The sequence below is a fragment of the Vicugna pacos genome, unplaced genomic scaffold, assembly GCF_048564905.1.
Source record: "Vicugna pacos unplaced genomic scaffold, VicPac4 scaffold_20, whole genome shotgun sequence".
Taxonomy (NCBI): domain Eukaryota; kingdom Metazoa; phylum Chordata; class Mammalia; order Artiodactyla; family Camelidae; genus Vicugna; species Vicugna pacos.
In genome coordinates, this window is record NW_027328741.1 from 98,239,499 (window position 1) to 98,252,124 (window position 12,626).

The window sequence follows — 12,626 nt, forward strand, 5'->3', positions numbered from 1 at the left end:
AATTGTAACCATAGGTATATTTTACCATTTACAAAAGTGCCTGGTTGGGGAGTGTAATACAATGATTTTGTAAATTGAATTACTCTAAAATTTCAAGGATTTATTTTTAATTCAATTATGATTAATTTTCATTTGTCACTGGCTCTTAATGCTTTATTTTAAAGTGTCTCTCATAGACCCCCTTCTTTCATCTTCTTCCCTTATGCTCTCTGTCCAGTAACTCTGAGTTCTTACATGTTCAAGGTAGGCTTGTGTATTTTTTTAAAGGCAGGCGCACCAAAAAGCACTTTCCTGTGACTATCCTCTGTTTTGTTCATTTATGAGTCCAAATTTTATAGAATTGATTTAAAGAATGTCATATCTTTCTTATTATTGTGAATGGTTTTTAAAATGCTTTCCTTCTGACTCATTTCTGCATACTTTAAAATAATAATATGAATCAAATAAGTATGGGAATAAAATCACATTTACTTGTATCACATTTGATTCCATTTATATGGCAAAGTCTTATTATTATGTTGTTGTTATGAACATGCATTTCATAATACACTTATTTAGATGAATCAGAGCTTATTCATTAAGGTCATTTACTTTTAGAAATATGTAATTTCTTGTGAACACATGTATATAGAAATACATGTGTCTTTTTATAATTTAAGCAGCTTAAAATACAGATAAAATAAATCCAAGATACAAGATAATATGCCTTGCATTAATTTAAATTCATGTGAGTTAAAAGACAATTTGAATATTGTTTCCCATTTTCTACTAGCTTCTTGATCATATTCAGCAGCACATTTACCTTTACATATAATTAAGGAATCTTTTTTAATTCTACTGTAGCTCTGTCATAATGGATACTCTGCCGCAGAATCAGCTGTCATCTATCCCATGTGGTCAAGCGCAGAGGTGAGAATTCTCATTTGTGGGATGACCACTCACAGCTTTAAATGTTTTTACTGTAACTGCTTTTATAAGGTAGCAAGCTAGAGAGAGAGAGAGAAACAGAGAGAAGAAAAGAGTTCTCTCTGCATATTCCCATGTTGTGTGATGGCATTAGTCTTCTTCTGCTGTATTTTTCTAGAATGTGTGTGCGTGTGTGCATGTATGTGTGAGAAATGTCTTGTCTTTGTCCTAATAGCCACTCTTCTCTCCCTCTAGTTTTTTTCTCTATCCTCCCCTCCTATATTTTTCTTTTTCATCAATATCTTCTCTTTCAAAAAATTCTTGATAAATCAAATTTCCAACTTCCTCACTTTTAATATGGTAAAGTTACTTGGATCCCCAACATCAAGGGATCTCATACTTTAATGTCTGTAAGGATTTCCAGAGACACCTTTTAAAAGTACAGATTTCCAGCCCTTACTTTGAGCAGTCCTCTTCCAGTAGATCCAGGGTGAGGCTGAGCATCTCCGAGCCTTCCCCCTTCATATTATGGTGCAGGGGATCAGGGGCAGTATTCCTCTGGGTCTCCCTGCTGTTGCTATGAACAGCGGCTACAGCATCACTAATATTTTTCTTTCTTGTTTTAATTGCATTAATATTATCAACCAGTTAATAGCATTTTCTTAAAATTATGGTCAAAAGCATAGGTGTTTGATTTATAATGGTATCTGCAAACCACTCTTTTACTGAATTAATTTGTTTTGCTTGTATTTCCAAAATTGTAAACGCTGTGAGTTAAGTGAATGCTTTGCTTCAACTACAGGAGAATGTGAAAACACTCCAGGAGAGAGAGGTTGCATATATCAATGCAGACTCATACACAGAAGGTAAATTTTATTTCAGATTGTCATTAAATAGTATACCAGTATTTAAGTCTATCAATTCCAACTCATAAACTAGGATTATCCTCTTTCTATGAGATGCCTCAATAATACCTCCATTTCTCCATTTTACCAGAGAGAACATTATTATGATTCAAATGAATCAATATGATTCATAACTAAGCTATTGATCCTAATTTCTTTAGTATATTTACCATTTGCCTATCTTGGATTACTACTTAAAACTTTAGTACTTTTGACATTCTTCCTGTGGAGCTATTTTTAAAAGTTGGGCTAAAATATTTCATACAGAAATAGTTCCTGTATGTATTGGAACAACTCTGAAATAAGCACCCACTACAAACTTCCTTTTGACCCTGACATGTGGCATGTGCATCTGTAGGCTTTCATCGTATTATGGTTATTTCTAGGTAAGTGTCACAGGACACATGTTAGTTACTGACATGCTCTAGTCTAAAGCCTTCATATTGAATTGAATAAATGAATAAAAACATGAATATTATGGCCTTACCACTTCCTTTGGCAAAGACCCCTAGGTACTGCTGCCGTAATGAGCAATGACCCTTACTTTTACTGCAGGAGCTGCAGCCTTAGCAGCAGAGTCCGCCTCTGCAGTCTCCTATCCTGAGTGTGTGCTGCAGCCTCTCTGGCTCCTGAAGAGTTATTTCCACCTTGTGTTTTAGTTTTAGCCAGACTGTCTGCCTGTCTATTTATCTCCCTACCTATCTGTCTATTCTAAAATTTTATTTATTTCTTTTTACTGAAGTACATCTGATTTGTAATATTAGTTTCAGGTGTACAGCAAAGTTACTCAGTTATATACATATACATATACATATACATATACATATACATATACATATACATATACATGTTTTTAGATTCTTTTCCATTATAGGTTATTATAAGATACTGAATATAATTCCCTGTGCTATACAGTAGGTCCTTGTTGGTTATCTGTTTCATATATAATAGTGTATATCTGTTAATCCTGAACTCCTAACATATCTCTTCCCTTCCCCCTTTCCCCTTGGGTAACCATAGTTTCTTTTCTATGTCATGAGTCTATTTCTGGTTTGTAAATAAGTTCATTTGTATCATTTTTTTGTTTGTTTACATTCCACATATAAGTGATAGAATGTGATATTTGCCTTTCTCTGTCTGACATACTTCACTTAATATGATAATCTGTAAGGTCCACCCTATTTTTAATTCTCCAGGAATGATGCCTTGAATTTGAAATCTGTTATATATTGTTTATAATTAGAAAATAAAGTTAGAATTAAATACAGGTTTGTAGTCCATTTGGAGGTATTAAAATTCTCTCTTATTTATTTTGCAGGCAATTATACTCTCAGAGTTGACTGTACACCCCTTCTTTTCCAGTTGGTATATAAACTGACAGAAGAGGTATGTAAATAGATCTGTTGTAATGATTTCTGATGAGTAGATAAATCAATAACTTTTGTTTTCTAAATTACTAACATTTAAACTGGTGACAGACATAGCTGATTTGTATAAACAAGAAATCAGAACGAGCTTTAATACACTACTTATGTGACATAACTATGAGAACAGTAGTGCTAGTCTCTGTTCTAATAATAGTTCCTAATAATTGTATACATTTGTTAAAATGTGCAGGGTCTATTGTTTCATGGGGCAGAGTCTCTTTGATATAACAGAAAGAATACTGAGCTGGGTTGGGGAAGCCTTGGCTGTGAAGATTGCCTTGGCTATTCATTCATTCATTCATTTATTCATTCAGGAAGTATTTATTGTGTGGTTACTATGTATCAGGTCCTATGAAAGGAACTCTAGCAGCAAAAGTGATAAAAGGACAAGGTTACTGAATCCAAATACTTTGTAATCTAGAGAGGCCACAGACCTGTAAATGAGGACTCATACTTCACTTGAATATTGGATACTATATACAGTGGAGGACAGTTGCAGAAGAGAGAAGTTAAAATCCTAGGGTAGCTGGTGAGGTTGGAAAGCATTAGAAGGTGTTTAGAGAAGGATTAGTGGTTAGGCTGTAAAATGGAAGGATGTGAAAGTGGGGAGAATGTTTCTCCTCAGAGGACACAGGACCTAATAAAGATGTGGATGTGTGAAAGAACATTTCCTGACCTCTGGGTAATGCAATATAACCTCAATGTAAGGTGTTGGTGAAAAAGCTGGTAAGAAACGGGGCCTGACACATAGGCCTAAATGTTCATAAATCTGGTGATGGTGAAATTAAAGAATCTTTAACAAGGTTGTACATTATCATTTTTATTCATTAGAAAAATTACTCTGTATCAGTGCAGTGAATACGTTAAGCTGTAGTAAGTCTAAAAGCAAAATGGAAATAATTCCACATACTTATTTAGTACACAGGAATTTATAAATACTAGTTATTGATGTAAAAAGTACTCTGAAAATGCTACTGCACTCTGAATCTCTAAAAATTATGTGATCTACTCATTGAGTATATGTGTGCTTCATTTAAATAACCCCCATTATAGAATTTAACTGTAGAAATGTTTCTTTCAAGTAGGTATCACTTAGATGACAGTGGGAAGTAAATGTCACATCTCTGTGGTCCTGTTTCCCAATCGCCCTTCATCTTGCCCTGTCCTTTTCACTGTTAGTGTCTTTAACATCTCATCCTCCCAAGTGAGCATCCTCCCATGCCCATCACAACGCCCACCATACTGGGAAGCTTAGGTCCTTGATCCTTTTATTGAAATGTCCCATAAAAACATCTAAAAGCACGCTGAAAAGACAGCCCTTGTTGGGGAATCCTTCTCATGAGATACATTTACTCTCTGTCCTACAGAGGAGGCTCCTGCCTTTATAGGAGGGGTAGTAAGAATTTTAGGGCCAAGAAGGAGAAGCTTAGGTCTATCCCCTTTGTACATTTATTTAATAAGTATTAAATGTGTAAGTGGTTACCATAGTGACAGGATAAATCAAACATAGTTTCTGCTATTAGTGTGTTACCTGTGTAGCCAGGAGAGACTATGATCAAGAATTTTCAAATCCAAGATAGAGATTAAAATCACCAAAGGGTATACAGATAAAAGTGTGGGAAGCAAAAAATAAGTATCTTAGTTTATTATTTTACATGTTGGAATTAAACAGCCTGCTTAATGGGAAATTGCAAATTTTTTCCCATTCTAAAGCCTCTTTTACATTAATTTGAATTTAATTTTCATGCCACTTTAGATACAATATATTTGACTTTCAGAGTTTTTGTTTTAGGTAGTTTTTTAACAGTTTAACTGGGAAATTAAAATGTGTATTTAGAAGTTACATTATCAGGATGAACTAATTAATTGTCCAGAAGAGAAGAGTGAGATTTTATAATCTTGTTTGATTTGATTGTCAGTGGAAGAATCAGACATCATTCATCTGGAGAAATGCTATTGGTTGCTGAGGGCTCAATCCTGAACTGGATGATTTGATTTAGAGACATTTGGCCCATTGGCTTCACCACCAATTCGTCCATCTCTGAGTGAAGGTGGGAATCCTTCTATTTTCTACAAATGTTCTTTGCTAAACACCTGAGCCTTGTTCCACCTTTGGAGCCTTGTGTAAGTCGGTTTACCTTTCTGCACTTGAATATTCTCATATATAAAATCAGTTTGACCAAGACAATCATTATGAAAGTGTGCTCCAGTGTGGTGCCTCAGCATCTGGTGCAGGGTCAGGGTGGTGGACACTGAATAGGCAAAGCTCTAGCTTCCACACATGACCCCACCTCTTCCTCAGCTGAGGAGTGTCTATTGTATTTCTTTTATATAGAAGAAGGTTCCACTGCTGTATACTTCCCCCACCCTTAAAAAATTAAGAAACCACTAGACCATCTCTAAGGTCCCCACTTAGCTCTAAACTTTTCACTACTATATATATATATATACATATATATATATATATATATATATTTTAAATGAGGTTTACAAGGAGCAGTTGTGGGTGATAATCACAAAAACTGTATTTGAAATCTGAAAGCTTGGGTTCTTCTTCTGATTCAGACCTTTTTAAAAAAAATTTCTTACTTTTAGCAAGTCATTTAACTACTTCTTAGCTTCAATTTTCTGCTCTTTGAGGGCACAGAATTAGATTCTTGAAATAGACAGTCTGTATTCTTCAGGTTTCTAGTGTGTTTTAGAAATATTTATTTGTTAGGGGAGCTAGAACAGACAGGGTTTCCACTTCAGCAGTGCAGTTATGTTTTTACCTTTTTATAATTAGAGATTGAGAAATCATTTCATTTGAAAATAAAATGATTCCATTTATTTTTTAGGAAAAGTTTAAAAACCACAGGATTAGATTATAAATTGCCCTTTATTTCTGAAATTTAATATATTTAGTTATACAGATTAAGTGGTACAATGAAGACTGCAGTACAGAATTTCTGTCTCTTATAATATAGTGTGTTAGTTTTCTTTGCTTCATGAAGGAGCTGTATGAATCTCATTAATAACAACACAGTATATCTTTGATAGAGTTCAACTTTTCTTCTTCTTTTTTCCTTTTTCTTCTTAGTCTTTCCAAATTAGGATAATTGTGGTCTCTGACATTTTTCCAGTTAAATTTTTAAAATACATTTTTATTTTTTACATTCTACAATCACTTTTGACTTTTGGAATTAATATAAGATAGAGACAGGTATGCAGACAAAACCAAACACTAAATGATAGTATTTTCTTCTAGGAAGTTAAATGTTGGTTATAATTATGCCAGGGGGTGGGGGAAAAACTTCCTAAGACAGTGGAAACTACTGATAACTTTTAAAAACTAAATCAGTTTATGCGAGTCATGCCTCCTTTCATAGGCATGTCATTATTAACAGAAAGTTTGTTGGCTGTGATTTATTCTGTCTGTGTTCCTATTTTACAGGTTTATTTAATGCTTTTGGTGAAAATCATGACAGCCACATAGATTTTAAGGAGATATCCTGTGGGCTATCAGCTTGTTGCAGAGGACCTCTGGCTGAAAGACAGAAATGTAAGTGTGTTAAACATCACAAAATTTGGAAGCTATACAGAGAAAAAAATTAGCATCCATTCATGTAAAAAATCATCTGATTAAGGCTTGAATTTTCATCCCTTTTGCAAATAGCAATCTCTTGCTAAGGTTTTACTGACGTCAGTGTAAAGGTTCAATCATCTATTCTTTTTTACTGTGGAGTAATTTAAGATCTTTGTTATTAATAATGGTTGATTTTCCAGATAAATGTACAATTCATGATAAATGAACTACATCAGTCATGATGTGTTTGAAAATGTTAAGCATATAGAAAATATTTTCTGGTAGTCTATATAGAAAATTTGTCTTGCTTAACTTGAATTTCAACTTATTTTCTATCACTGTGTATATTGATATTTTATTAGCAAAATTAAATTTATGATAAAACAATTTTATTAAATACTAAATTTATCTTTTAAACCTATCTAAAATATTATGGCATAATTTATAAGCATATTACATTCCTAAATCTTAACCATATTTGTTTAGGAAAATGCAGCAGTTTACATTTAATTGGAACCTAATTCTTACATATTCACTAGGGTCATTATCTCTGCATCTTTCTAAAATACAGCTTCACAAATACTGCATATTTTGGGTATGATACTTAATAGTTCAATATTCTTTAGTAATGTTGTACTGTGATGCACTCGTTAACTTAATAGCATAATTATTACATGGGTGTGTGAAGTAGATAATTATTTAATCTTAAAAATTTAGATTTCTTTTATCTTCCCTGATAGTATACCATTACTCTAACCTGGCTTTGTGATAGATTATTTGTTCACATTAAAGTTCTGGTATTAAAGAGGCTGAAGTCTTTGTTTCTCAATTGAGGTTAATTGTTGTCTTAAATTTTTTTTAAATTTATTTTTTTGCCAGTGGACTAGTGGAAGTTAACCAACTAGACTAACTAGCAATTTTGCTGATATTGATGTTAATTAGCAAAGTGCTGATATTTTGGATTTTTAGCTTGTTGTATATAAACTTCATTGAAGAATTGAAATTGTTCTTAGGCAAAAATATTGGGTGCACATTAATTACATTGGAGAGGCAAAATCTTTATACAGTCATCTCTCATTATCTGCTGAGGATTGGTTCTGAGACCCCCTCAGATACCAAGTCCATGGATGCTCATGTCCTTATGTAAAATGGCATAGTATTTGCATATAATCTATGCACATCCTCTTGTATACTTTAAATCATCTCTAGATTACTTTTAGTACCTAATACAATGTAATTATTTGTAAATACAATGTAAATGATATGTGAATAGTTGTCAGTGCATAGCAAATTCAAGTTTTGCTTTTGAGAAATTTCTGGGAAAATTTATATATATATATATATATATATATATACATATACATATACATATATACTTTTGATCTATTGTTTATACCTGTGAATGCAGAACCAATGGATACGGGGAGCTGACTGTACCAGCTTTTTGTTGATTCTTAATGTAGATGGAATATTTTCAGCATTGTAAGAATCAACTCTGAAGTGATCAGTTATAAATATTAGAAATTAATTTAAAAGCTTGAATTACCTTCTCAAAATCTGTGAGATATTGTATAGTAACTTGGCCCTTCTTTTTCAGTTTGCAAGAAATTTAACTTTAGATTTAGATGAAGGATAGAGTTCTCTAAGCTGGCTAATTATATAAGGAGAGAGACTTGTGAAGTGTACAGGAATTCCTACAAGTTCAAAGGACTTTAATGACACAATCTCCTCCAAATAAGAACTTAATCCAGAATGTAGTTGTTTGAGGAACTAAGTAATTTCACTAGGGCAGGTTGTAATAAAATGTATTATACTTCAGAATATAAAAGTAACTTTCCTCCATAAGAGTTTCTTTTCTTTAGTTTGCTTCAAGGTATTTGATGTTGATGGTGATGGAGTTCTCTGTAGGGTTGAACTGAGAGACACGTGGTTGCACAGAGGTCTGGAAGGACAACTGCACCGATGATACCCTGGTAAAGTCTGATTGTATACATCTTCTTGCATGTAAACTTCCAACAGGAACATAGAGTGAAGAATTTTTTAAAAGAGGTTGAGAAAAAGATTTCTTTCTACTTCTAGGTTCTATATTATGCTACTCAAAATATTCATAGCCAAAGATGCAAAATTGGGAAGAGAATTTACCTTAGAAAATTTAATAAACTGAATGTATTATGTAAAAAAAAAATGAAACCACTGGAAAATTGTCATAAATTTTTAAGGTAAACAAGCAATCTATTTCTGGAATTAAAAAAAAACAAAACTTGACCGAAAAAATATTTTATACTTCAGCTACTGTCTAATAAAAATGATACCTTCTCTTTCCTAACTACTGATTTGGGTTTCTGGTTTTAAAGGAATTACTTGTGGATCTATCCAACATTGTAGAGACACATAGAATGCACATGACACCACAAAGGTGAGTCTAGCAGAGACTAATTTATTCTTTTCTAAAAATACATTATATTCTGAATTGGTATACATACGTTACATATACATACTTGAATCTCTTCTGCATCATCCCTGCTAAATGCTTATTTGGACCTGTGGTTACAATAACTCCAAGTTGTCCCTAAGGAAAGCCCATTCGACCTTTAAACAACTCCATTAAGTGTTATTTACATAAAAACATTATATTTTATAAGCTAGGCATTTTGTAAAAATTAAGTAGAGACAGCCCTTGCCATCTGTAGTTTATAATCTTTACTTCTCCCAGTTTAATACATTATGGTAAGACAAAACTTATATTGAGCAAAAGAAGCCACAATAAAAGAACACATTGTACAATTTAATTTATATGAAGTTCTAGAACAGAGACAGAACTAATGTTAATAAGTGGTACAGTAGTGATTTTGGAGATGGGTGAGTTAACTGAGAAGGAGCATAGGATATCTGGGATGATGGAAATTATTTTTCATCTCAATCTGGGTGGTGTATATAGTTTTTAAATTTTTTTTTCAATAATATTGGTGAGGGTCTGTCCTAAGTTCTTTAATAGCAGCCAGAATAAGTGTATAATAGCAGAAACAAGCATGTACTTTACAAAGAATAAAGCCTTGAATTTTTTTAGTTTCAAAACATTTATTAAAGATATTATAATAGGTTTGCCTTAATGTCTATGTATCCCTGTGAAACTGAAGATAATCCATATATGTGAGACACATATGAGTTAATTTGACCCTTTCTATTCAAATGTTGACATGTACCAAGTTGCAAATGGTAGGATGTAGACCATAGTGGCCTTACACAGGCTTAGAAAAATAAGTAACATTTTTTTCAATCACAAATCCAGAAGAAATCATCATAGTCTTATTAACTGACACTCAATAGAAATAAATAATAGAAATGAATTTTTCAGGGCTTGATCTTTGTTTGGCAATTCAGATAACCGTCTTCATTTACTTTTCTGCCCAAAACTAAGGTAGCCATTTATATTTGGTATATATGAAAACAGAAACACAGGAAAGTTTCTATTAGGAAATACCTTATGTAGAGATACAATTTCCATCGCCTTTCTTCTGGGTGTTTGATAAGTATGGAGGTTATCATTGCTGTCTATTTTTATATAAGACCGAGTTTCTTCATATGGCTGTACTTTTGAACATTAAAAAAAAAGATCATTTAGCTGCTCCATCTCCGTGTAACCATAATAATGAAATGGTAAAAATTTAGAATAGATTTTGGACCTTTCAACCAAACCTATTACCCATATTCACTGGTGACTAGACGGTGACAATATTACCCATTATTTTGTACCATTACATTGGTGTTAATATACTTCAATGGAAGTTGCATCATGAAAGCCATTAATTACCATCACAGTGCTTTAAAATCTTTTCTTGTAATAAATGGTAATATATATTGAATGAATACATGAATATCATTAATAGTAAATATTATTAAATATCTTTAAATAATAAATCATTAGATAATAAAAATATAATTAAGTAATAAACGCTAAGAACATTATTATTCATCTAGGATTGTTAAGGTGATTGTTCAAAACATGAAGTAAGAAGCATTTGGTTATATTTTTGCCTGCCAAGAAATATTGTCTACTGTATATAAATGTAATTTTTGGTACACTTTGACACCAAAAAAAAAAAAAATACTGCTTTACTCAACTTGTGAAAGTAATGTTACATTTTATTTTGAGGAAATGTTAATATAGATACTCATTTATTATATATATTTAGTTCTTTTAAATCTCTTAAGAAGTCTAATAATATTGCCAGATGTTTTAAAGATCTTAGAAAATTGCTAGGGTCAAAGGGCATAATCCAAAGAGTTTGGAAAAATGCTTTCAAAGTTAGTAAATAGTCCTTTTTCTCTACCCAGAACCTTTTGTGGGTTCTGTTAGTAAACTTCACCTTGAACCAGAAGATACTGTGAGTTATTTCCCAGGTCTTACTGGAGGAAGATTTTTGGTGATAAATTGCCCACGTTATGAGTGACTACTTCAGAGTTTGGTTACTTTTGAACTTATTCTTGCTGGCCTACTTTCGGATGAATACACAGCATCTACATTAAATCATTAGTTTTCTTTCAGACAAATGACCATTGCAAGTTTAATAAAACAAATTTAATTCAAATAATATAAGAAAATGAAGATTTAAGATATTCTTAAATATTGTTTCTCTTTCAGAATGGCCATCTTAACTCTAGAAGAATATCAGATCTGGAGTGTGAAAAATGTTCTTGCCAATGAGTTTTTGAATCTACTTTTCCAGGTATGTTTAAGGTAAATGACAGAGACGGAGGGCAGTGGTACCAGTAGTTCTACATCTTTTCCATTATGTAGTAGTTAGACAACTAGACTACAAAACCATATATTGTCAAAAGAACTGCATTAACCTGTACACCACCAGCAGATGGTAAGTTAGAGCGTGCGTGCTTCTTAGAGTCACAATGTGCATGATAGGAAAGTAGAGTATAGCTGATAATGTTTATCTTAATAACTCATGATAGAGCAGATTGTAGACACATAGAAAAGCATTTAAAATGTAAAAGCCATTATAATTTGCTATTTTTCTTTACTTTTTTTTTAAGACCCTCCCTAACAAGTAAGGCAGTGTGGACAGAGACATAGATCATAAGTTGGCAGCTGTAAATTTTTCACAAAGTATACCATCTTTCCAGTTAGGAGGTTATTTTAGATGCAGAGCTGTTTCTTAATTTTCTTTCTTTCTTTCTTTTTTTCTTTTTTGTAATTTAATTCTTTAGAAGGTCCAATAAAGATTGAAGGAGAAAGGAGGAAAGAAAAGCTGTCAGGGGTGAACATGAAATCATAAAACTTGCCAGATTTTAAGTATTTTTCCAGTTAAAGTAGTTCTTTTTGCTCCAATTTAAAGAAACAACTTATAGTTTCCCATTTTTCATAATTCTTCAAAAATATATGTTGATTTAATAGTATTTTACAGGGGGGAGGGGTGTGAGTAGGGACAGACTGGAAGTTCAAGATTTGTAAATACTGACAGGTATATATAGAATAGATAAACAAGCTTATACTGTATAGCACAGGGAAATATATTCAAGAATTTGTAGTAGCTCATGGTGAAAAAATATGAAAACAAATATACGTATATTCATAAAGGACTGAAAAATTGTGCTGTACACCAGAAATTGACACAACATTGTAAATGGACTATAACTCAGTTAAAAAATAAAAGATATAACTGTTAGAACACTATAAAAAAAAGTAGTATTTTAGATTTTTTTTATTTTATTCTCCTTTTCTTATAAAAGCACCCCTATGAAGATCAATAAGGCTTGATATCTTCATATCTATCATGATCCTCCATTGTGAATACAGAGTAACCTGCCTGT

At 32.4% G+C, this 12,626-nt stretch overlaps 2 protein-coding genes across 2 annotated transcripts in view; both read left to right on the top strand.

Annotated features, from left to right (window-relative positions):
* LOC140693727 (uncharacterized) overlaps window positions 1-12,626 on the top strand; it is a 295,946-nt gene that overhangs the window by 58,976 nt on the left and 224,344 nt on the right. The window lies entirely within an intron of this gene.
* The window catches only part of LOC140693789 (N-acetylated-alpha-linked acidic dipeptidase 2-like), an 85,909-nt gene that overhangs the window by 1,060 nt on the left and 72,223 nt on the right, over window positions 1-12,626 (top strand). Inside the window, exons 3-10 of the mRNA XM_072957439.1 lie at window positions 844-909; window positions 1,709-1,772; window positions 3,130-3,197; window positions 5,158-5,289; window positions 6,672-6,779; window positions 8,666-8,776; window positions 9,158-9,219; window positions 11,446-11,530. Coding sequence (XP_072813540.1) covers window positions 844-909; window positions 1,709-1,772; window positions 3,130-3,197; window positions 5,158-5,205 — 246 coding nt within the window. The 3' untranslated portion in view covers window positions 5,206-5,289; window positions 6,672-6,779; window positions 8,666-8,776; window positions 9,158-9,219; window positions 11,446-11,530. The remainder of the gene's footprint in view (window positions 1-843; window positions 910-1,708; window positions 1,773-3,129; window positions 3,198-5,157; window positions 5,290-6,671; window positions 6,780-8,665; window positions 8,777-9,157; window positions 9,220-11,445; window positions 11,531-12,626) is intronic.